This window comes from Tupaia chinensis, unplaced genomic scaffold, assembly GCF_000334495.1.
Source record: "Tupaia chinensis unplaced genomic scaffold, TupChi_1.0 Scaffold000262_1, whole genome shotgun sequence".
Taxonomy (NCBI): domain Eukaryota; kingdom Metazoa; phylum Chordata; class Mammalia; order Scandentia; family Tupaiidae; genus Tupaia; species Tupaia belangeri.
Window position 1 is genome coordinate 160960 of NW_006159742.1, and position 27164 is coordinate 188123.

Genomic DNA, 27164 nt, shown 5'->3' on the forward strand with positions numbered 1-27164 from the left:
TCCTTGCTTGTCAGTAATAGGAAGTTAACAAATGTCTATGAATAATAGGCAAAAGCACAGTTGTATAAGCATATTACTTAAAAGCTTCAAAGTGCTAGAGAAAACTAAAAGCTGAATACACCCTGGGATGGATGAGAATCCGGAAAGGGTGGAGAGGAGGCTTTCTTCATTCTATGCCTCGAAGTACTATTAAACTTTATTAGTATATAACACTTCAATGACAACTCATTTTTATTAAACAATCTAAATGCATATATGAAACTGAATGTTAACAATCACTATCGGCAATCTCTTTTCCACAGTTCTAACTGGATGGAAATATAAAGAAGTGATGACACGCAAACCCAAGTTCTAGACTCATTTTCCGTTGCTGTCTGAGGTATGGGAACTTAGCATTACTGGCTCCACAGCCGATCAGATTTCCACCTGGGTGGGGAAAAGTGCACAGGAGTTGTTGGGGATGTGGGGAAAGAACACTACTTGAGAAAAATACACTATATAATTTTAACCTAAAGTTTAATATCTCAATTTTTTGACCAATATTCTTTTTAATAATTATTTTTATCATTTTTAAAATTTGACCAGTGAGAGAGAAAGGGAAAGTGAAAAAGCAAGCCACTGGGTCCAGGACTCGAACCACAGCCAGCCATGTGGGAGTCCAGCAACCTTAACCACCATGCCATCTACCAGCTCCTTAATGTCTCAATTTTAATGCATTTATGACAATGCTTTGTTTTTTTTTTTGTTTTTTTTTTTTTGGGGGGGGGGTCCCTAGCTGGTGGCATGGTGATTAGGATGGCTGCATCCTATAATATACGACCCAGCAGCTTGAGGAATACATCAGGGGTATGTGCATGGGTACCCAAAATCCTCCAAAGGAGGGAGAAATGGAGACAGGGTTGCGGCATGACCACTATTTATGGGGAGTCCTATCTCACTCCACTTCCCCCCTTCAGCAAATATATGTACTTTTGGTCATTTTTCTTTTATAAAATTTAAAAATACCTTACAGGGGCAGCTAAACAGGAATATTTTTGAAAGTCAGTAACATGAAGCCCAATATATATATATATTGGGCTCTAACATTTTTTTCCATCTCTCTTAATGTTCCAAATACAGCTGTTTTATTCTCTCTTTACCTGGCTTGGTAATTCTGAACTCTTACGTCAAAGCCAAAAATGTTTTTCTCTTAGAAAAGAAGCACCTGCAATGTGAACGAGCAGTGTTTCAAAGTAAAAAGCAGAGGTCACATGGCAGTTATAAAACCAGTGTTGCTGCTCTCACAGTTTAAGGCTAGCAACCTTTCAGGCATTTCCTAATTCATCATGCATTCCCAGTAGCTAAACTACAGGCCCTCACAGGCTAAGATCTCGTAAAATGTCTTTTGTTGATTCCAGTGACAAAATTAAAACAGCTACATCCCACTTAAAATTTAAAATATAGTAGCTTTTCCAGAAGAGCTAGCTCCCAAAAGTGTATCCAGAATTCTTGCCTAAGAAACTAATTTAAATATCTTACATGTATATATCATTATGATCAATCAGTACTTTAACAACTAGTATAAAAATTAAACCTTGGCTATTAATTTTTCTCATAATGAAATCAAGTGAGAAGTACCATATTTTTGCTCTCTTCATAAATAAATTATGACCAAACATTAGAAGCACTTTATTTATGTTTATTGATTGTATTTACAAAGAATATTCAATAATCAGAACTCACCATTTGCAATACTGTACATTAAATTATAATATAACCCTTACTACAAAAGTTATCTAAATTGACTCAAGATTAAAAACTGTCTCTAGTTTAAATACATTAGAAATTGCAAAAAAAAAAAAAAAAAACCAGTTAGAAAATAGTCTTCAAGTGATGAAAATCAGAAGAATTCTCCAACATCTGCTCTCTTATCTCGACATTTGCTTCGTGCTTTTGTTCGCGCTTTGAAGGCTGCAGAGTTATACAAATGCTGAAATGAAAATGAAAATATATTATCAACTTTGTAAAACATACATGAAGAATGAAAGACAAAACTGACATACTAAATACTTAATGGCTATCTCATATTAAAAATTAATCAAATATGTAAAATACCAAGGAAATTTGAAAAGTAAAAAGGGGCATCAACATTTAATCTGATCTAGGAAAAAAACAAATCATGACCATATGGGGAAAACAAAGTCCTTCCAGTTAGTAAACTAACAAGAAAAAAAAAAGCAGTGCGTTGCCATTCTAATAACAACTCATCTTTAAAATTATAAAATCCAATGCTGACAAACCAGAGCGCAACAGCTACATTCTTGGGAACAATTAAAATGATGAAAAAACTCTGGAGGTAATTTGGCAACACATATCAAAAGTCATAACTGACGATGTATTACTATGCATGGGATTTCTTTGAATAAATTATTCAGAAGAAAAAAGTATGTAAAATTTGTAATATTTACTGCTTCTTTATTAATATTTATTATAAAGTTTTAAAATATCCAATAATCAATTATGTAGCCATAACACTGATTACACATAAAGGGCCTATAAAAGCCTAATTAGTAAGCACTTCCCACCACCACTAGGATGTCTGTAATTAAAAAATGAACAAGTGTTGGAGGCAATGTAGACAAAGTGGAACCCTATGTATTGCTGGTGGGAATGTAAAATGATACAAGCAGCTATGGAAAACAGTTCGGCAGTTCCTCAGGAAGTTAAAAAGGATTGCTGTATAACCTGGGTTTATACACAAAATTGAAAATACTCAAAAACTCGCATGTGAATGTTCACAAGAGCAAGAGCATTATTTACAATGGCATTGACAAATGGTAAATAAAACATGGCCCATCCATACAATGGAATATTATCTAGCCACAAAAAGGAATGGAGTTCTGATAAGACACTACAACATGAATGGACCTTGCCAACATTATGCTAAATGAAAAGCCAGACACAAAAAAGGTCATGTGTAATTCAATGTATATGAGATACCAAGAACGGGTAAAGCCGCAGAGACAGTTTAGTGGTTGCCAGTGTCTGGAGGGAAATAGCAAGTAGAGTGCAATTGCTGATGGGTGGAGGGTTTTCTTTCGAGGTGATAAAATTTTCAGAACTAGATAGGTGTGATGGCTGCACATCAGTTATGTATGTAATAAATGCCACTGAATTGCACACTTTGTGTTGTGGGACTTTCACTTCAATGAAAAAGTCAAAAACATAATTAAGAGCTATGGAAATGTTAAGTGAAAATGATTTTTTTAAAAGGATTTTGCCATAGGAAATATATGCCTGCCCGAGAGAGACAGTAAGCTAAAGTGAGAAATTACCCCCAAGGAGGGATGGACATGCTGCCATCCTCCTTCATTCTCCTCTCAGGATTTTGGACACACATGCACCAAGCATGACTTTTCAAGTCACCAGGTGTAGGACTCAAACCACAGTTGGTCATAAGAGAATCCAGCACCTTAACCACCACCCCACCTACTGGTCCCAAGGGAAAACGATACTAATTACAATTTAATGTTACAAACACTCTCTGAGCACTTCCCTCACTGTAAAATGAGTCTGGTACTTCAATAAATAGGCCATATTACCTGGTTCAAATACTTTAATTCTTATATATAAAACAAAAAATAGGAAGCAAAAAGTGAAAATCATTTCTATGTTCAGACAGTAGGGTTAAGGGGAAGAAATACTGATTAAAACCCACACTCCAAAAGCAGTCAACTTCCTATACCCTTAGCATAGCTCTTCTTGATTAATTGAAAAACTGAAACTCTATGCACAGGTGGACACAACGAACTTCCTGTTACCGGGTAGAATGAAAGCTTTGGCTTCCCTTTTGTTTTTCATTAAAAACAAAAATAAGACCTACCCTTTCAAAACGAGAAATCTTCATTGTTTTGAGTGTTGCAGCATCAAGCATCACTGGAGGCCCGAGTTCAAATACATTGCGAAGGAATTCATTTGACTTTTGTGAAAGAAAAAAAGGTGGTAAATATTAACTATCACAGCTCTTTGTCACTACATAGGCTGAATTTGATTTTAAAAAAGGCACATGGAACCTAGAAACATGAACTTAGGTCACTTACTTTGTTTCTCATTAAGAGAATAAACTGTCTCGCCTTACATCCAAGAAAGTCGTCAGGCTATTTGTTCTCATGCAAAGATATCAATAACGTTCTACCAGATTTACACAATACCAAAAAAGGGGAAAGAACCATTTCAGATTTATTTCATTTAACTTTCAAAAATAAATTCACTATTTTCTAACATTTTGGAAGCATTTCGGATACTCAATCAACTTCAAAAGCCAACCAAGTGATCTTCATTCAACACTGCTCAGTAATATAAAAATAAACATAGATTCACTTACCTGCAGGTGGTACTGCATGCCTGATCCTAGGACCTCCTTAAAGGTGTCATAGGTGTGTTTTTTGACCCAGCAATCAATATACATGCGTTCAGGACCAAATTTAACAGTTTCTGTTGGAAAATCCCGTTCCTAGCCAATGGAAGAACTATAATTATCACAAGCACAAAAATAGCCCAAAGAGGTCATTATGTAAACAAAATTTCTAAGCAGACATATAGTGATTAAAATATACCAACACTGGTTTAAAAACTGATACTTCTGGGCCAGCAAGTATGTGTGGTGTTTGCGGTAGCTGGATCCCACATGGCTGACTATGTAGTTTGAGTCACAGACCCAGTGACTTGAGAAATATGCCAGATGCATGTGCCTGCATGCTCAAGGTCCCAGGAGGACAAAGGAGGAAAGGGGACTGCAGAGTGGTAGTCCTCCTTGGGGAATGCTTTCTCATAACACTCATTTCTGTCTTGCTGGCAAACATACATACTCTACAGAAAATTAAAAAAAAAAAAAAAAAAAAAGCCAATAAACAAAAAACACTGATACTTCCAAACCTAGGAAAGTAGATAGGCTAAAATTACTCTTTTATGTAAGAACATAGAATTTGTCAAGCTTGGTAAACCTGAAGGTGCAATTGAGTATGAATACACATTAATGGGCAAATCAACATTGTTGTGAACATTTTAAATTTTCAACAGCACTCAACAAACAAAAAATGGTCAGGTGGTTTACGCTGGTCTAGGATGGTAGAGAAAAAGAGGCTGCAGAACAGTTAAGCCATAAAGGCATCAAAAGGCAATGGGGGGGGGAACCAGCAGTTAGCATAATGGCTATGTCGCTGGATTCCCACGTAGTCGACTGCGGTTCGTGTCCCGGACCCGGTGGCTTAAAACTCACGCCGGGCGCGTGTGCGTGCGTGCCCAAGATCCCAAGAGGAGAATGGAGGAGAAGGGATTGCGGTGTGGCCATCCCCCCTGGGGGGTGATTTCTCACTTTCTGTCTCTCTGTCTGGCGAGCACACGCACCCTATAGCAAAAACCTCTCAAAAAAAAAAAAAAAAAAAAAGAAAGAAAAAGGCAGTGGGGCAACTGATGGGAAGCAGAAACTAGAGAAGTGAGGCCAAGCAGACTTCCCAGACCAAGCGAAAGAGAGGCCCAGCAGCTAGAGGGGTCCATAGGTCTCAGGCTAGGTTTGTTAAGAAAATGAGAGGCAATACCTTAGTTTTGGTTAAGTTTTCTGCCATGAAACAATTCTGCCAAAAACCCTTTCTAAGGTAGAACCATGGGACTGTGACCAAGTGGAATGGAAATAGAACCTGGTAGGACGTATACAGGATAGGGTTCTCCAGATGGGTAAAAGAAGGCATTCAGAATACTGGCAGGACTTGAGAGTAAACTGCCTGCTGAAATCTTCAGTGAATCATTAAGAATATCCAAAAAGGGGGACCAGCACATGGCATAATGGCTATGTCACTGGTCTCCCATGTATTCAAGCGCAGTCCCGGACCCAGTGACTTAAACTCATACCAGGTGTGTCTAAGTGCATGTCTAAGATCCCAAGAGGAGAATGGAGGAGAAGGGATTGTGGTCTGGCCATCCCCCCTAGGGGGGTGATTTCTCACTTTCTGTCTCTCTGTCTCTCTTTGACAAGCGCATGCGCCCTATAGCAAAAACCTCTCTAAAAATATAAGACTTTATCACTATTATTATTTTTAATTTGACCAGACTGAGAGAAAGAGAGAGAAGGAAGTTGACTAAGCAAGCCAAGACTTGAACCAAGGCCAGTCATGTGGGAGTCTAGTGCCTTAGACATTGGATTCCCAACTGCTAGGAATTTTTTTTTTAACCTAAAAAAATGGTACTTTTATACACATTAAATTTTTCTTTGCTTAATGTTAACATTAATGTTGTTAAAAACCTTTTTTGTTTTTTGGTAATTTCCATCTCCTGAGAAAGACAGACAGACAGACAGGCACCCTCTACAGGGTCTCATGCTGTCATTCTCCCCCTTAGCCTTCCCACCAGCTAAGATCACTGGGTTCCTAACTATTTTTTCCAGATAGCTTCTAACATTGCAGAGAGGCTGGACCAAACCTGCTCAGTCAGTCTTAAAAAGAGGAAATAATTTCGATGAAAAGTGAATTTCATTAAGCAAAATGACCTGTCAAGTTTAACCTGAAACAATCCAATTTTAAAATGAGTAGCTATTAGAGCAATTAAGAGGCCTACCTCTACTGCCCTCAGGACATCTCGGAACACCGACCGCTGCTTTCTCTTGTCCACTTTGGCCCGGTGCTTATTTCCATCTGTAGCCAGAGCCCGAAGCATCTGAGTCAAAGACTCCATATCTTCATAAAAGAAGTCCTGGTCAAGAAAAACAATGGTGTTCATTTGCTACTTTTTATTTTTTTTCTTTTCCAACCTCTCCTGTAGCTAACAAAAAACAAGTCCACCTTTTGAAGATACCCAGTTGCACAGAGCAACACAAATCCTCAGGCTATTTACAGATTTTGACACAAACAAACTGATAATATCACACAAAAATTTAATCCAGAAATGCTGACCACAGATAATTTACCACCACAAAACAATGAACATTCCCCCTTCCAGTATAGCCAGATACATTCGACAAATACTTATTGTGCTCCCACTGCATATAACACATTACTGGGATTTCAAGGAAGCTCGGTGAGACACAGATACACATACACCAATACAGCTTCTACATTTCACTCCCCGACCCCCAGGCACACATTCCTGACAATTCCAAGAATTCTTATTCCAAAGGCACAAGCTACCAGTAATGCTTTCTTTTAAAAGCATCTTTTTTTGTTTTATAGCCACATCTCAAATAAGCAATAAAGCATTTACAGCAGCCACACAATTCAAGTGATTAAATTATTCCTGGAGGTAAGTTACAGAATATACTGCTATTTGCAATGACTTTACATTGACTGAGAGTTTCCCTGACACACAGATAAATTTAGGATGTATCTTTACTTGGGGTATTTTTTTATTCTCTCTTTTTTTTTATTTGCTAGAGTCTACATGTGATCACCAGAGCCACACACACACAGAGAGAGAGAGAGAGAAAGCATGAAAGCACCCCACATAGCGGATGGTCACACTGCAGTCTCCTCCTACTCCACCTTGAATACCTTCTACAATCACATTACAAACTAAAAGATCTAGAGGCCAGCAGGTGGCTCAGTGGTTAAGATGCTGGACTCCAACAGAGTCAACCATAGTTCAAATCCAGGACATGGCAGCTTGCTTTCTCACTTTCACTTTTTCTCTCGCTCATCTTTTTCTGGGAGCTTATGTGATCTATAGCAAATTTTAAAATAATAATAATAATAAAAAATAACTTTTTAAAAACTAAAAGATGAGTATGTTTTTTCGCTGACCAAAACTAGTTTCTTACTAAGAAACCAAGATGAGCAATCTTTAGTTCTAGTTATTCATACCCACTTAACATTATGTTGCATTAAAGGGTAACTATCATTTAATTTATTCTATTAAAATAAACAACTCTTTTTATCTGGGTCTTCTTTCAATTACATGTATAATTATTTAATCTCACAGAAGTACAAATGTAATGTCTTTTAATATCTAAAATAAAAGAGATGACACTAGTGGAATATAAGCTTAAAATTAATATAAAATTCTGGCTTTTAAGTACATAAGTATTTTTCTTATTGTCAGATTACATATTCTGTTCCAACAAGTGTATTCTTCAAATTTCCCAATTCTATCTCCTATATCTGAGTTAGAGATAATACCCATTAGTAAGATGTAAAGTAGGTATTAAAACAGACCAAAGTGTGTTGATCTATATTTAAAATCTGATTCCATCATAACAAGATGGGAATGGTTTTACTTTAAAGAAATAGATACATTTCAAGGACTGGTAGTTTCCTACTCATTTCATTGGTAACTTGATCTTTCAATACTATTTTTAAGAAAAATAAAGAATATGAAGGATTTTTAAATCTACATAAAAGAATAAACCAAAACTTAAGAAAATTCTATACATTATGGTACTTTGTTCTAAGAACTAGGAACCACTGCTAGAGATTCTTAATTGATGTCACCTCTTAGGGAACATCTGACTACACCTGGAGACTTTTTGGTTGTTGTGCCTGGGAGAGGCAGTGCTATTGGCATCTAGAGGGTGGAAGCCAGGGACACTGCTAAACATCCCACAATGCACAGGACAGTCCAGTCTCCTCCATCCCCAATAACAAAAAATTATCCAGCCCAAAAATACCAATAGTGCTGAGGCTGAGAAACTACTGTACATATGATTTTTAACGCTGGATAAAACTCAATCTGGCTGGGGCTGGTGTGGCATGGTAGTTTGAGTGCTGGACTCCCACATGGCCAACAATGGTTTGAGTCTCAGACAAGGCAGCCTACTTTCTCACTTTCCCTTTCTCTCTCTCCGGTCAAATTAAAAATAAATAAATAAACAAAATGAAGGGAAAAAAAAAAAACCTCAATCTGGTTTAGAGTTTAAAAATCACAGAGTACTAGACCAGGCAATGGCATGGTGGTTAAAGCAGCTAGATCCCACTTGGCTGACTAGGTAGTTCAATTTCAGACTCCGTAGCTTGAAAAACACACACTAGGCCTGTGTGCATGTATGCTAAAAATCCCCAAAGGATGGAGAAATGGAAAAGGGATTGCTGGGGTCTTTCTCACTTTCTGTTTCCCATTCTCTCTCTCTTCATGAGTGCATGTGCGCTCTGGCAAAAATTTTTAAAAAATCAAAAACAAAGAAAAAACTAGCATAATCACTAGTGCACAACAGAGTCTAAAATCTTAAATTAGAGGGGCCAGCAGGTGGCATGGTGGTTAAGGGTGCTGAATTCCCACATGGCCAACCATGGTTTGAGTCCCGGACCTGGTGCCTTGCTTTTTCTCTCTCCCTTTCTCTCTCTCTCTCTCTCTGTCTCTTTCTGGTCAAATTAAAAAATAATAACAACAAATGGAATTAAATAAATAATTTTAAAAATCTTGGAATATTCACCCTCCTACATGATGGTTGTAAAGATTAAATCAGACAGTAAATATAAATTTCCCTATAAATTCTGAAGCATAAACTATTATGCCAATATTCTACATTTAGAAGATGTTTTTTTTTTTTTTACATTTAAAAATAATCTATACAGTAACTACACCTGAATGAGGCAGTTTAATGTCACATATAAAACAGGGTTTTTCAGTCAGAACATCTAGGCTTAACTCGCAGGCATCCACCATTTAGATCTATACAACCTTGGGCACAATCACATTAGCAATCTATCTTAGGTTCCTATGCGTAAAACGGAAACAGTTAATAAAACCACACCCTACAGGTACTATAAAGATTAAATATTAAAAATATGTGACCCAATCTAACACCTATTAAGTTACAGCTCTTACTATTACGAGTCTAACACAATATAAAGTAAAACTGGTCAGCCAGAGATAATTATGTCATACCAAAGAACAGCTATTAAGAAATTGAATAGTTTCAAAAGTTGAACGGAATTAGAAAAAATAAACCACAGAAAACTTCCGGTATTAAGAAATTGAATAGTTTCAAAAGTTGAATGGAAATAGAAAAAATAAACCACAGAAAACTTCTGAGAAAAAAATATCATTCCTCAAACTAATATTTCTATACAGAAGTCACTGTAGTACTAACTCTAAACAAAATAAAATAAAATAATCTTCATTCAATAGCTATCCTAAGTGTTAAAAAATAAAATTTTGGAAGTCTAACATTAAAACAGAATTTGATCCCTTACCAATTCACTGCAAAGAGCTACACATTATCTCTCAAATGGTTTTATCTGACTCTATTCTGGTACAAAGATTCCTTTCTTTCAATCCCTACTAATTAAGACAGACTATCTCTTGTCAAGACATGAAGATTCTTTTACACAGAATCAATTATCCTATTAAAGGCAAAAAAGACAGTGAAAGTCTATTTTGTTTTATTTTCCTGAGTTGAGCTTGGCCCAGAAGATCTTGTGGCTCCTAAGATCTGTAATCCTGCCCACCTAACAGTCTCCATCTTATTTAAGTTACCCAGAATTTCTAAGAGGCCACTAGTAAACTATTGCTGGTAGTGGAAGGGCAATGCTCGATCAACGTAAGGAATAGTTACTACTTACATCATGACTCTATGAGATAATAGCACTTTCTCCATTTTAAAGACAAGGACATGGAGGCATAGAGAAGTTACGTGACAGCACCCAACTAATTAGGGTGGAAGAGAGAGAGGAACTTAGGCAGTGTGGCTCCAGCTCACGCTTACCTACTCAGTTATGTGGCAAACACAAGAGCAATAAACTACAAGAGCACTCAAAAGGATTCATAATTTCTAACCTCAACTTGGAACAAATAATTATTATTTAACCAATTCATTTTTTAAAATCCAAACTAAAAGTCAGCTGATGAGAGAGGGTTTTTTTCTAAGAGTCCCAGGCATAATTCATTACACCACCAGATTTCTATATTAATATCACAAATTATGTTAACAAAGGGCTCTGACTAATTCAATGCTACTCATTTGCTCTAAGAATCCTATTTTAAATCTTCCTACGTGGTTCATCAACACCCTTAATTACTTTTCGAACATCCTATACCCAAGCCACTGTGACACCACCACCATGAACTATATTAATATCACAAATTATGTTAACAAAGGGCTCTGACTAATTCAATGCTACTCATTTGCTCTAAGAATCCTATTTTAAATCTTCCTACGTGGTTCATCAACACCCTTAATTACTTTTCGAACATCCTATACCCAAGCCACTGTGACACCACCACCATGAACAATAACAAGCTTATTCACTTAAAAAAAAAAAAGAAAACGCTAGACTCCATTTTGATATGCAGTTCATTTTTGCACTTGGACAAGAATTTAAGTAAAATTAGGTATGTTTGGAGACATTCTCCTGGCTAACCCATATGATTCACAACATCAGAAAACAAAAGACATATGAGTAGCAAAGTATTTATTTACACAAATTTAAACAAATTCAACATGTATAATTTAATTACATTATTGCGTCACTTTTAAGATGCATTTCAAAGAGGAGAAAAAGAAATGACCATTTCTAGTCAGTAGAGGAACAAAAGATTCAAAATTGGGACATCTGGTTTCTGTGCCTTGAGGCTAAGGAGCCATTAACTAGCTCAATAAAATTAAATCCATTGCTAAATTTGCATCCAATTTCTCACATATGGGGAATCATTAGCTATTGACAGCATTCACTTACTTTTCTATCTACTATCCTTCCAGAAAGGGGACAGGGTAAACAGCCTAGAGGCATATAGTTCAAACACAAGAATTTTAAGAACTTAAAACACTTCTTAAACACAGATCTAGAATAGAATGTGAAGGACTAAATACGGCAAAGTCAGAAGTGTATTAATCCTATGTGAAACTATTCACTTAGATAACTTCTTCATAACAGCAGAAAAGCTTTATTGTAAAATTAAGTTTTTTTCTTTATATTACAGAAAAAGTTCAGTGTGGTAGAAAGAATGTGTGTCACAGAGTGAAGGAACCTGGTCTGAACCCGGCTATTTCCTTAATCAGGCCAAATTCCTTAACCTCTCCCAGACTTGATTCTGTAAAACAGGAATGCTAACTACCCAGTAAGATGAATATGAAGTTTAGAAATAACTTATGAAAACCTATTTGCACAGTGCAGCCTTTTCCTACATGATAGGAACAAGTAGGGAGAGGAAATCTAGTCCTTCTTAAATTAAAAAGCATTTAGTAAGTAACTCCACATTAGCAATAATCGTTCCTATTTAGTAACTCCTTCCTATATATTTAGTTTCCTTACTGGATCCTTTGTATTACGGTCATTGTGACAACACATACCTAAAGACAGTCAAAGTTGCTCCTTAAGTCTAAGTATCAGCATCTTATCCAAATCACATAAATAGAAACAAATCCCCCATCCAGCAGTAAGAGTCAAGACTTCCCTTTCTCTCAGCAATCTTTAGAACACAAATCGCAAACTAGAGTTACCAAAATGTCCCAGTTTGCCTGAGATGAGGGGCTTCCTGGAACATAAGACTTTTGGTGCTAAATCAGAAACAGTACCAAGCAAACTAGGACAGCTGGTCAAACTGACAGAAACTCAAATGGTAACCAACATCTGTGAGTGAAGAGCAGGTTGGAAACTGAAGAGCACATACCCCAGTCTAAAAAGTCACGCTGTTTTCATCTTTGGCTTAGAGAAGTTAAAACGACAGTGACTAAACTCTTCTCATCCCAAACCTATGCTTCCTATTTGATTCATTTATCTGATATTGATTGTAAAGTACTGCATGCTTCAAGTGCCGTAATGTGTCAGGTATGTGAGAAATCCAAGCAGTTCCAGTCAGAGTATATTAGACATAACTCTGTGAGTAGGAGGGCATCCCTAAACTTAAGTCTCTCAAATAGAAGCAATTAAGTATAATGACCATAAATATCATTTGCCAACACCTACTGGTTTATGCTCTCAAAAATATCGGGACCAGCAGTTAGCGTAATGGCTATGTCGCTGGACTCCCACGTAATTGACCACAGTTTGCGTCCCGGACCCGGTGGCTTAAAACTCACGCCGGGCACGTGCGCGTGCATGCCCAGGATCCCGAGAGGAGAATAGAGGAGAAGGGATTGTGGCATGACCATCCCCCCTGGGGGGTGATTTCTCGCTTTCTGTCTCTCTGGCGAGCACACACACCCTACAGTGAAAACCTCTCTCTCTAAAAAAAAATATATATATATATATATTATACAGTACTACCAAAAAAGAGGGGCAATCGTCACTAGAAACTCAGGCTGGTCGTATTCCAGGTTATTATCCAATTCCTAACTGTAAAGGTAACGATGGAATAATGGTCCTTTCAACGCAAGTTTTTTCCTCTGCCAGTTAGATACTTACACTCTCCATTCCTCTGGCCAATTCAAACAGAAGTGCCAAAGACTCGCCAGCAGCTATTCTCATATTTACATCATCACAAGAGAGCAGGCTTGGAAGTTTATGGAAATGCCTAGAAAATAGTCATTATTATGTGAATGCAGCAATTATATCAACTAAATACTATTTTCCTACTTTTAGGAAATAGGAATCCAGAAATACATACATCTCAAGCTTTTTCTTCACTTCATTGATTGGGCATATGGTGAGTAACAAGGTCCACGCCAGAAGCGAGCTGATGTGAAGTGCTGTGTTAGGGGTGCTGCAAACAACATTAGTGTCTTTGTCTTTGAGATAGGACTTGCTGAAGATATTTTCCAGACATTCCAGAGTTGAGTAGAGCTCCTAATGTGTAAGAATATGAAGTAAGGTCACCATCTTAAATTAGAAATAACTGCAGAAAACTGGAGTCAGAGGTTTTCTACTTACAGTAATGTCATCTGTGGCAATAAAACAGCAAACACCGAAACATGTTGAACACTAAAAAATAGAACAAAAAGAAAATATTGACATTGTAGGTTGTAATTTTATTTTTTATTAATTCTACATCTTCTCAATAATTGAACTACATTAGGTTATAAGCACAGGAACAAGAGTCGATGGGAGTGGGTTTCAGCCCAAACTGCTAAAAACTCACAGGACTGTATTAAAGTGATTCTATTTCTCTTGGCTCTTCCTTTATTAATCAATAAAAATCAAAGGGCATAGGGTATATAAATGAATAACATAATTCCTAAATCTATTTCATTTTTGTAGTCTATAATTTAAATTATGGTACTATTTTGCTTACTCTATAAATAAGAGTAAAAACCTTTTGAAATAGTGAACTAACTGGTCCCTCATTATATCCTTTTTTCTTTATTTCCTGAGACAGAGACACAGTCTAGGAACAAGGTCTTCACACCAGGATCCTCATCTATCCCTGCTATATCACAAGTACACCTGGCATGTTCAGGTAGCCGGGGAACTCAAATACAGAGCTTTCCCAAGTCCTTCAGTACATGTAGCAGCACCCCCTACTATCTATGCCACCACAGCTGGGCCTCGATTTCTTACCTGTATGAGTACAACAGCCTAGTAGATCATTTAAACTTCAACTCTAATTCAAAGATAGAGATAAAGCTTGGCCCCTTGACATATGGAAGACTACTCTTTCCATTAAAATCTTAAAACACCTTAAGATTACGATTCATTTTTAAGCTCTTAAAGTAATTTTTATTAAATCACCCTCTAAGAAATAAGCACATGAAAGAGCATAAATCTTTTTTTTTTTTTTTTAAGAGAGAGATTTTTGCTATAGGGCATGTGTGCTCACCGGAGAGACAGAGAGAAAGAAAGCGTGAATCACCCCCCAGAAGGGATGGCCACTCTGCAATCCCTTCTACTCTGTTCTCTTCTTGGAATTTTAGACACACACGCACAGGGTGTGAGTTTTAAGCCACCGGGTCCAGTACTCGAACCACGGTCAACTAACTGGGATTCCAGCAATGAAACCATTATGCAATCTACTTGTCTCGAAGAGCATAAATCTCATAAAATTTAAATAACTGTCCACAACCTTTCCACCAAAAGAAGAATCTCATTAATTCAGACTTCACTCATTTTGGAGTAAGCTGAAAAGAAGTTAGGAATCTCATAATCACTTTCATTGGGGGAAAAAAGTACCAAACAAGCACATACACTACCAGATTACAAAGGTAATACCTAATAAAATACACTCAGAACACAACATGTACTTGTGTACAGAAAAAAAGTGCTTTCAACATCAACATTGATGGAAGCTATCAATTTCCAGACATTTACTTTAACAAATTAGTCATATAAAGCTAAATTTGGAAGCCAGATGGCATGGTGGTCAAGGTGCTGGATATTCCCACATGGTCGACAACAGTTCAAATCCCAGACCTGGTGGCTTGCTTTCTCACTTTCCCACTCTCCCTCTCTGTCTCTCTCTGGTCAAATTAAAATGAATGAATGAATTAAAAAAATTTAAATTAAAATAATCCTTAAAAAAAAAAAAAGCTAAATTTGTACTCTGAGATTTTATTATTCTCCATTTCCCTTTATCCATATTTTGTAACTAAAACTCCCTCAGGTTGTTCCAAGTAACTAGAACTTTAAGCCTTTCAAGTCACCACACACACACTTAGATTTCAGCCAGTTCTGTTTCAATACTATGAGGACACTTGTGACGTTAAGCTACCTGTTATCACTATTTTATTTTCATTATTTTGTATGGGTAAACAATAAGCATCATTAAAATATAAAAGTAGCCTAAGCACTATTCTCAGTAAAGGAAAATTTCAAACCATAATCCTTCTCCTTTGTTAAATAGCAGAAGCAAGGCCTTATCTCTCCTTTTAATGACTCTCAAGAAAAATGGCAGAGAGGCCAGTGGGTAGTTTGGTGGTTATGGTGCTGGACCTACACACGGCCAACAGCTATTCAAGTCCCAGGTCCAGAGGCCTGAAAATCACTTGCTAAAAAACCAGCTTAAGATTCATATATTACTTTCCCAACACACTTAGACAACCTCATATGTTTCTGTGACCCAGCAAAACATGTTCATGTGATCATTCAACTCAATTATTAGTGCATCAAAGAAAAAAAAGGGCATAACACCCAAAAATCTAAAGTCAAATGTTGTAAATAGTAACAATTAGACAATGAAAGCTTCCTCAAACTTCAAAACTTGATATTTTACTTGTCAGTTTCAGAGTTTCCCATGTCTACTCAAGTATACCCATGTAAAGATAGCATTTGGTCTTTTATCAAAAACTTAAGAGGTCATGGTAGCCCTCTCCCTGCCCAAAACACATTCCTATTCCTTAAAATAAAATGATCACCAAATAAGCATCAAGTGGCTAGGCCATCCCTTTGATTCCAAACAAAATGATTTTACAATCATCCTGAATAACACAAAGTAGTATTTAATATCAGTATATGTTCTCCAGTTTTAAGATGTAGAAAACTGCTCTATATGGAATGCTCATTAGAGTTTTCATTTCGCTAAAACAAAAAGACAATTAGAATACTAATAAAAAAACAATTATTGAAAATGCTATTTTCCTAGATTATTCACCAGTCTGTCTGGGGTGTCCTGCCTAGATACAACTATAGATTTAAAAACTTTACACTTGGGATCAGCAGTTTGTGTAATGGCTGTGTCACTGGACTCCCATGTAGTCGACCGTGGTTTGCATCCCGGATCCGGTGGCTTAAAACTCACACCGGGCATGTGCACGTGCACGCCCAAGATCCCAAGAGGGGAACAGAGGAGAAGGGACTGCGGTGTGGCTATCCCCCCTGGGGGGTGATTTCTCGCTTTCTGTCTTTTGTCTGTCTGGTGAGTGTACGCGCCCTATAGCAAAAACCTCTCTAAAAACAAAACCAAAAAAAGCTTTATACTTACAGTTTGCCTAGCCTGGATACTGGCTGTCCCATCACAGATTATCTTCTTTAGGATGGGTCCAAGAGTTTTTAAAATCTCTTCACTTTCGATTCCAGGGCCCAGCTGAATACAAAGCACAGACGCTAAAGCTGCTGCTGCTCGCTGCTCATCACTCTTCCCTAAAAAGGAGCCAAGATGCAGCCATGACACATCATCTCAGTGGACTCGCTTACTGAGACAGCAATTTCCCAAAGGTATTTAATAACGAAATAGCATCTGCCATTTACAGAACCCTCAATGTTCTAGACTGACGTAAGCTGAATGCTTACTTGGGGTCAAGAGCTCAAACTTTTAAAACAGACATCAGTCAAATCCTAGGTTTGCCACTTTCTATCCAAATGAATTTCAATTAATTATTCTTAGTCTCTAAACAGACTTCCTCATCTGTATAATGGAAATCAATATATATTATTAGGGGAGTACTGTAATTGTTCAAGAAAATAATGTGTTTCATGTCAATATTTGCCTTTCGGCTCCTGAATGTACTCATATGTTCAGTGCGCAAGTAGCCTTTGAATTCATTTCCTAAGCATTTTAGATGTACTTGACCCATGAGTTAAATCTTCAGGATTTCTCTTCTAAAATTTTTTTAACCAAATAATGAATTAAAACAGGGATTCCTTAAGACCACAGAAAATACACTTATATAATTAAATATAAATGAACTCTTGAGAACTGTATACACCCAAGGTTCTGAGCAAATACTAAAATTACCTAACAAATTAAGAATGTACATAATATGCAGACTGGAATAAAAATTTTAAAGGTCACCTACTACCATGGTGGGAAATACTTTCAGTGGCAAATACCTTTAATAAAGACATTGTAGTATCTCAAAATTTAGCTCTGCTATCAACCCTACCATTAACAAATTATATAAGCTCAGATCTGTCACCCTTTCCTTAGGCCATTCCTTGTTCTGTACAATCAGAGGGGTGAATCTGGCCAAGGGTTTCCCTCACTACAAAGTTTTCACCGTTAGCCAAATTGAGAAAAGTCAGGACTTAGAATTTCTTCTACTTCAAGAAGCATGTGTGCTTCTTACACTCTGTGCTAGAAATATTTTAATAAAATGATAATTATGATAGTATAAAAATTCTATCATTAAAACAATATGAATTCCATTTCTACTATTAATTTCTACTATTAATACAAAGTTCTAGAATTCAAATATTCTATGAGATATCCTAAAAACGATGTCGTTTACAGGTAAAATCAATGTTTTAAATAAGTGTAAGGGAAAATGAGCTAGGTAATTACATTTTTTTAATTTCAGAAAAATGTAGGATAACTTTTAAATACTTATTGGAACCAGCCAGTGGCATGGTAGTTGGGGTGGCTGGATCCCACAAGGTCAACTGACTAGTTAAAATCCTGGCAGCTTAAAAAACACGCTGCACACATGTGCATACATGTCCAAATACCAAGAGGTGCCTGGCGGAGAAGGAACTAAGGCTTGGCCATCCCCCATGGGGGTGATTCCTCACTTTCCCTCTGTCTCCTCCCACAAGAGGCACATATGCCCACTGACTTGAGCTTTCAAGCCTTTGACATGGGCTTTCAAGCCTTTCCGATATAATAAAAAGATGGCAATCACCTGTCCCAATATAACAACAGATGACAAAATCCCCCTTAACCTTCCTAGTTTCAACCTTTTTGTTACATAAAGAAAAAAGCAAAATTTCTGGGCTGGCCCCATAGCCCAGCATTTAAAGGATCCAGATCCCACATGGCCAACCATGGTTTGTATCCCAGCCCTCGTGGCTAGAAAAACATGGCAGCACATGTGCATGTGTGCCCTAAACCCCAACAGGATGGAGAAATGGAGAAGGGATTGTAACATGATGTGACTATACCCCATTGAGAGTTGGTTTCTCCCTCCCTTTGTATCTCTGTCGAGTACACACGGTCTCTAGCAATTTAAAAAAAAAAAAATCTCATTGAATTTCAATAAGCAAGTGTATTCCTCAACTATTAGAAGAGTGGGCCAGGGTTCCAGCGACATTAACAAATATTACTGCAAAGAAGGTAGCAAATTTCTTCTTAGTTCTGTCCTGTCATTCAAAAATAAGGGCATTACCTTTTTTCAGGCAGCGTTCAATGCTGTCAGTTAAAGTCATTCTTCTTTCCAGAATAAATTCATAAAGCATTTTTGAAGCCAGCACATTTTTAATACCTTCAAGAGCTGCTTGCCTTGTCTTCGCACTATTTAAACCAAAATATAACAGATAGGAAATCCAGTTGGATTGTATACCATCAATAAGTGACTTTTTAAAATGTAGCTTAAAAGCTATGTGTATAGCTTTTCTTACTCTGTCATCAAGCTCTAACCATTTTTCAATAATATAATTCTTCATCTAAAACATTTTAACTACACAGGTTATTTTAAGACAGTATCTCACTATGCCATGAGCCTCCTGCCTCAGTTTCCCAGCTGAAACCATAGGCACACAACACCAAACTCATCTCTTTTAGACAAGGTCTCACTATGTTGTCTAGAACAACCTCAAGTTTATAATCTTCCTACCTTGCCCTCCCCAAGTATCTGTAATTACAGGTGCATACCACAATAGATGGCCTTTAGACTGGACTAGGAATTGAACTCCAGCCTCTCTTGTGGTCTCAGACTGCAGAGCACAGAGTCTTAGCAATACATACCACCAGAGCTGGGCTATACACCAAAGATTTTAAGCTGCTTTATATCATACTATTTTTTCTGCTTGTTTGTTTGATAACCACAACTTTAAATCACTACATATTTATAGTTTCAATATATCAGACATGTTCTGTATTACACACATAAGTAAACACATTTTTGATACCAAAAAAGCCAAGATTCATGTTTACATATTTCATACGTAAGTCAATTCTACAGCCAGTATGAAGAAAACAATTTATTAGGCTGCCGGAAAAGTCATGAATTTTTTAAAATTATTTTTATTATTATACCTTTATTTATTTAATTGTTTGTTTATTTTAATTTGACCAGAGGGACAGAGTCAGGGATGTGGAGGAGGGGAGTGAGAAAGCAAGCTGCCAGGTCCGGGACTTGAACCACAGTCAACAATGTGTGAGACCAGTGCCCTTAACCACCATACCACCTGCTGGCCCATGACTTATTTTTTCTATGCAAAAATATGGCATGACTTTTCCAATGACCCAATAGTTTGACATTTTTAACATCCATAAGAAAACTAGGGGACAAGCAGCTTAAAACCAAGTTCAGTTATAATTTCTAGTTTACGATGAACTTTTAGATCAGCATAACTATTTCTCTTATAATCACATATAGCTCTGTTTGTGCTTTAATGATAGAACAATAAACTGAGTCAATTAGTCTTAAATTCTAGCAACATGTGAGATACCCGCACTTTCTAACAGTAGATTACTATCTACACTAAAATCCAAAGTGGGGTCAGACAGTGGCATAGTAGAAAAACACGATGGCTTTGTGCAGCTAATCCATTTGGGAAAGTGCCGGGTTCATACCCAGAGACCTTTCCTGATAGACCAGGCATGTGCACACACACTCCTGATTCTAGTCTAGCTGAGTCTAGGGGTGGTCATGGAGGAAGTAAAAAAACTCTAATAAAATACACATATAAAAAAACATTCAAAGGAACAAAAAACATTAAATCATCCAAAGTAAATAAATCAAGCATCAGGAAAAACATATTGTGGTATCAGAGAAGTGTACAAATTATATATATATAAGATGGTTGATAAGAATCGGAATAAAGAGTTTCTAGTATTTCCTACCTCTTATCCAGGGTAAGGTCAATTAATCCCTTCAACTTGTACTCTAAGTCTTCTTGTGTTCCTTCCTCATCGAGGACTTCTGGTCCTAAGGAAAAATACAAACCAACCATCATCATTTAAGGAGAAAAAAAGGAGATGGGAAATAAGTAACTATACATATTAGCTATAAGAATTCCTTTTTATCTGAAGTCACAAAGCTTAAAGTTCCTACCGTCTTCGGCAAAACTGGAAGGATCGCTGTAACCACTGCAATGGCTCATTGTTTCAATCGATGCATCCTCATCACTAAAAGGCTGGACATTTCGATGTTGGCCACCTGTTAAGGAGAAGAGGGGGAAAGTAGATGATTTTTGTTGTTGTTGTTGTTGCCATAACAATATGTATTGGGGAATTTTAAAATTTACTTAAGAGAATTTCAATAATAAAAACCCAAACCTCTTTTTAAAAATTAGATATTGTAAAAGAACACACTTTGCTATTCCTAAAATGGGTCAATTCATATAATACGTATTTCAGAGCACCAACAATTAGGTTGTCAGGAAAGTCATGACATATTATTCTGTTTTTCTATGAACAAAATGCATCACGACTTTACCGACAACCCAATATTTATAATATCAACTTCAGAAATAAGCATCTAATATGATGTACCAGTTCTTAATGATACAAAAACTAATATGAGGGAACCAGCAGTTAGCGTAATGGCTATGTCGCTGGACTCCCACGTAGTCGACCACGGTTCGTGTCCTGGACCCGGTGGCTTAAAACTCACGCCGGGCACGTGTGCGTGCGTGCCCAAGATCCCGAGAGGAGAATGGAGGAGAAGGGATTGCGGCGTGATCATCCCCCCTGGGGGGTGATTTCTCGCTTTCTGTCTCTATGTCTCTCTCTGTCTGTCTGGCGAGCGCACGCGCCCTACAGTGAAAATCTCTCAAAAAAAAAAAAAAAAAAAAACTAATATGAGAGATGAAAAAAAATTCTGAACCATTTCAAACCATGACAGTGAAAACAGATCCAGAACAAGATATGTCACAGATATAAGGAGTAAGACAAATGTATTTTCCAATAAGAATGACTGGGCTGAGGACGGCAAGTGGCACGGTGGTTGAGGTGCTATAGAGTCCCACATGACTAGTCATGATTCAAGTCCCAGGCTTGCTTTCTTACTTGCTCTCTCTCTTTCTGGTCAAATTTATAAAAATAAATGCACAAATAAATCATTCTTTTTTAAAAAATGACTGGGCTTAGCAAGAACATTACTAAATCGTTTTTTTGTTACGCTTGTTTTATGTTAAGGAGAATTAAGGAGTTAAGGGAAGGTAATGCTAAAGATAATCTGAATTGAGAGAAGGAAAAAAGGTTTAACATATAAGTTTTGATAGCTAATACAGTATAATAGCATGCTGGATAAGATAGCTTTACAAGAAAGTTTCTATCATATCTAACCATTTAAAAACATCAATACTGCTAATAAAAAATTTAAATCTTTAAAAAAAAAAGTTTAACTTAGTTCTCCCACAGTAGAACAGAACCAGGGACTCCAACAGGGTCATGCCAATACCCATGCCCAGCCTTCACCAGCCAGTATCATGGGGCACATGACCAGCTTGAACATGGTGACTTAGAAACACAAACCCAAGCAAGACCTGCCCTGTGGCTTCAGCACTGCATTACCACTGCACCATGGCAGCTGGCTGAAATCTAGTTTATAAGAACTAGAATCCTTCTCTCAACTTACTAACTTAATAAATGCCTATCACTTAAAGATTTCATATTATCAAAAGAACTGCCCAGCCATGAATGACACTGAGCACTGAGTGAAAATAAGTCCCAAATTCTGTCCTCAAAGTGACCTTGAGTCACCTGAGTTACCTCATAGACAATTTCCTTCATTAGTAAAATCAAAGAATACACCAAGTGTCGCTAGCTTCCTAAGCTCAAAAACTTCCTACTGGGCTTGGTGGTCATGCAGTGGTAACACAACCACTCATACAGAAAAGGGTCCAGCCTTCTTCCCTGCAGTGTCCCTGAGCAAGTTGGGCATGTCTGTATGCAAAGACTAGGGGTAGAGCACCATGTGAGGACCCTGTTGGGGGTGTCCACCACTCTTTCTCTCTCAAAACAAAGTAAGGGGACCAGCAATTAGCATAATGGCTATGTTACTCAACTCCCATGTAGCCGACGGCGGTTCGCATCCCAGACCTGGTGGCATGGTAAACTCACGCTGGGTATGTGTGCATGCCTGCCCAAGATCCCGAGAGGAGAATGGAGGAGAAGGGATTGCGGCGTGGCCATCCCCCCTGGGGGGTGATTTTTCACTTTCTATCTCTCTTTCTGGCAAGTGCACGTGCCCTATAGCAAAAACTTCTCCAAAAAAATAAATAAGTAAAAACTTAAAAAGTTCATGTCATTTACTATAATTTTTTTAACCTTTTAAGTTTAAACCTATTACTGCTAGTTATTTTTGTTGTTGCTGGTTTTTAATGGGAAGGTCTTTTTTTTTTTTAAAGGTTTTTGCCACAGGGCACATGCAGAGACCACCCACCAGAAGAAATGGCCATGCCTCAGTCCTTTCACCTCCCTCCTCCTTTCAAGATTCTGGACACACACACACACACACACACACACACACACACACGCTCAACATATTTTTCAAGTCACCAGGTTCAGAACTCGAACCATGGGATCCAGGGCCTTAACCACCATGCCACCTGCTGGCCCTTGTCCTCATGATTTTAAAGTCATGGCAATAGTTGAGTGTCACCTGGTTAATTTTACTGACATTTAGTCACAAGTCAACTTATTCACAAGACAATTATTAACAAGTCAAATTTTTCTATTTTTTGTATTTAGCCTATTTCTAAGAGTATTCCTATGTGCCTCACTTCCCTTCTTTTGGCTAATCAGTTTCAATTCTTTCTTTCTAAGACTCAAGGGGGAAAGGGTTTAATTTTTTTTTTTAAGAACCTTGTGTGAATATCTGAGATCTAGGTCAAAGTCACCTACTTTATGATTCTAAATACCATAAATGGTGCAGAACTCTGAAAATATATACAAAATGTGTACTGCTAGTAGGCTTAGTAACAGTCTTTTGCTCTATCTGAAAAATACTCTTTTCAAATTAAGTGCTACGACAGAGGTATGCATACTTGTACAAGAGTTTAATTTTATTTGCTCCCTAGAACTCTCCACTAAAAAATGAAGAGTTTAAATGGGAAGTCAATTGAAAAGACAGATAAGTTGGTTTAGCTCTTCGGTTATATAGTAGAGATTTCATTTGTATCCCATTTCTTCTAGATGTCATTAAAAATTCCAATAATGTAGGCCAGCTGGTGGCGTGGCAGTTAAAGTGGCTGGATTCCATGTGGCCAACTGCCCAGTACCAGTCCCGCGCCCCCACAGCTTGAAAAACAGACCAGGTGCATGTTCGTATGTGCCTAAAACCCCAAAAGGAGAAACTAAGCAGGGACTGTGGTATGACTGCCCCATGGAGGGGGATGGGGAAGAGAGGTGCTTTTTTACTTTTCTTCTTTCTCTCTCCAGCAAGTGCATGGACCCTCTAGCAATTTATTTAAACATTTCCAATAAAGCAAGTGACTTATAAGTAAGCAAAGTATGTGATTATTTTCCATCTATTCACTCCACTGTGCACAGAACCCAGTTAGTTACAATAAAAGTAAATCTCACCCCCATCCCTCTTTTCCACTTTGGAGAGGTAATTGTTATTAAGTTCTAGTGTAAACTTCCAAAACACTCAAAAACAGGAATAGCTTTTTTTTTTCCTTGGAGAGGTTTTCGCAGTAGGGCGCGTGCATTCGCCAGACAGACAGAGAGACATAGAGACAGAAAGCGAGAAATCACCCCCCAGGGGGTATGGTCACGCCACAATCCCTTCTCCTCCATTCTCCTCTCGGGATCTTGGGCACGCACGCACACGCGCCCAGCGTGAGTTTTAAGCCACCGGGTCCGGGACACGAACCGTGGTCGACTATGTGGGAGTCCAGCGACATAGCCATTACGCTAACTGCTGGTTCCAAAAACAGGAATAGCTTTATAAACTAAACAAAGTACTCTCTCTTATTTCCTTATAAATGCCAAAACAGTATTTAGTGCTTTGAGTGTATCTTTCACACTAAAAATAGTTGAAAAGGCAATAGCAGTAAGACTGATAAAGGTCACAAATGAACCTTAAGATAGAATTTGGGGGCTGGCAGGCCGTAGCGGTGAAGGCATCTGGACTACCACATGACTCACAGCAGTTCGAGTCCCAGACCTGGCAGCTTGCTTTCTCACTTTCCCTCTCTCTCAATGTCTCTCTCTGGTCAACATCAAAAAATAATAAAATAATAAAATAAAATAAAAGACAATGAATAAAATTAAATAATTCTTAAAAAAAAAAAAAAGAATTTGACAGGCCTTCTCCCTTCAGTCACCAGAGGCCAATAAGTAGTCATCCCTCAGTATGGGGTGGGGGTGGGGATGGGGGCAAGAGAGGGAGGATTGGTTCAAGGACCACCCCCTCTGCTCCTCCTTCCCTGTACTAAAATCTAGATGCTCAACCCCCTTACATAAAGAGTTGTACAGCTGCATATAATCATATTCTCCCACATACTGAAGTCATCTCTGTATTAGTTATAAATAGCTAACTACTAATGTTCACTGAATCTGCGGATTCAGAACCCTCAGGTATGCAGGACCAATAGCAGAATGAGGGAAGGAGGCTTGCCAGCAAGCTTTGGAACAGAGCAAAAGTTTGTTACAAGAAGACTGTTACTGGCATCATTACCATTTTCAAAATGACTTTAGCTTTCTGATTCTCAATTATTATCAACAAAAGTTAAAATTAAAGAGTAAAATTGGGAAGCATCAGGCCAAGCCCTGTAGCCTGGTGGTTAAGAGAATCAGATCCCACATGGCCTTAAACCCCAGCCCAGTGGCTTGAAAAACACACAAAGCACATGTGTATGTGTGCCAAAATTCCGTAATAGGATCCAGAAATACACGAACAAGGACTGTGGAGTGAGTAAGGACTGTGGAGTGAGTATGTCTCATTGACAAGGTGCTTTTTCCCTCTCCCTCCCCACTCTGGCTAGTGCAGGATCCCTTCTGGCAATTTATTTTTTTTTTTAATTTACTACAATGTAATAATCATGACTGCCTCTCCAAGATCCTGTCTAAAGGATCTTCTAGACAGAATTCGAATGTTTAATTCAGATGAAGAAAAGTTGAAGCACAAAGATGTAGGAAGTGGCCTCAATCCTTACTTAACCAGGTGCCATGAAAATTAACCATATATTAATATTTTACATCTTGATAAAGAATGAGTTTCATGAACACTGAAAGTGATAAAGTCACCTAAAGGATAAAAGGTGGTTTATAATAATCCATTCCTATTGTCAATTACTAAGTGTCTAATACATGATCACAAGTTTCTGTGCTACCATAAATCCTATAGGAAAGTTTTTAAAATGCCAGTTCCTAATAATCTGTATCAAGATAACTGGCATATTTACTTTTATTATGAACAAACGCATATCCTTCTGAGGGTCAGAGAGTGGCAACGGTGTGGACAAATACCTACTGGCTAGCATTAGCATCGATGTGCGAACAACAGTCCAACATTAACCTCTCGTAACCCCAACAAAACTAAACGAGAAGACTGTACCTAGTTTAATAAGTACTAAATAAGATTTGTGTAGTAGCTCGCAGAATTTTCAAATGGAGTCCATTTTCATTAACCGTACAATATACACGTGGAGAACTATAAAATTCACTTTAGCCCCTACCCAACCATGAAAAACTTACACCTTGCAGTGAAGACATAAAAACCCTAAACTTCTAGCCAACTGCAATCTCGGCTCCTCACCACTCCTGACTATCCGCGGGGCTCACTGCAGAGAACCTACAGAATGTAACACAAAGGAGAACGTGGTCTCTGCCCCCACCCCCACCCAGGCAGCAGGTGGCGCCTCGGCAGGTAGTAACGGTACTGGGGGCTCCGGGATTCTGCAAGTGCCATTTGGGATAGGTGCAGAGCCTAGGGTGGGGCAGTAGCCCGACGCCTCTACGCTGCCAGCTGGATACGAGGGACTCACAAGGCAGCGAAATGGGAAGCCGCTCGCGCGCCCCTGCGTCACCCTGGCTCCACAGCGCAAGGCCGAGGCCGTGTGACGCAAGAGTTGGTCCAAACCCGCCGGACGTTTGCCATTCCGGAAAACTCCATGTTGGAGCCGGGGTCAGAGGTGGCCAGCGACGGCACTGACCCAACTCGGAGCTGTCCCACCCTTCGTCACGGAGGGCTCGCAGCAGCCCCTGCGGAAAGCTCCTCTCCAGCCCGACTCCCGATCATCCCTTGTTTGGGACATACACTCAGACCCGAAGACCGACCCGTCCCTCCCTGCCCCCACGGCCGGAGCCCAAGAGTCTGGTTCGCACGCCAAACCCAAATCGCGCGAGACAAGAAGCCCAAGGCACGCTGGGAATCGTAGTTCGCCGGCCAACCACATACCCAGGAGACGCAACGGTCTGCAGGAGATGAAAAACTACAACTCCCACCGCACCCGAGGTCAGGCGATCCGCCAGCCCAGCCGGCAACCGGAATGCCAGTGGCGGGG

At 38.4% G+C, this 27164-nt stretch overlaps 1 protein-coding gene across 1 annotated transcript in view; it reads right to left on the bottom strand.

Moving 5' to 3' along the window:
- Window positions 1-1657: 1657 nt before the first annotated feature.
- The window catches only part of IFRD1 (interferon related developmental regulator 1), a gene marked incomplete in the record, with an annotated part of 25859 nt that continues 352 nt past the window's right edge, over window positions 1658-27164 (bottom strand). Inside the window, 11 exon segments of the mRNA XM_027772254.1 lie at window positions 1658-1969; window positions 3863-3958; window positions 4364-4492; window positions 6589-6723; window positions 13305-13413; window positions 13507-13685; window positions 13770-13820; window positions 16753-16910; window positions 18872-18996; window positions 20551-20635; window positions 20762-20866. Coding sequence (XP_027628055.1) covers window positions 1880-1969; window positions 3863-3958; window positions 4364-4492; window positions 6589-6723; window positions 13305-13413; window positions 13507-13685; window positions 13770-13820; window positions 16753-16910; window positions 18872-18996; window positions 20551-20635; window positions 20762-20866 — 1262 coding nt within the window.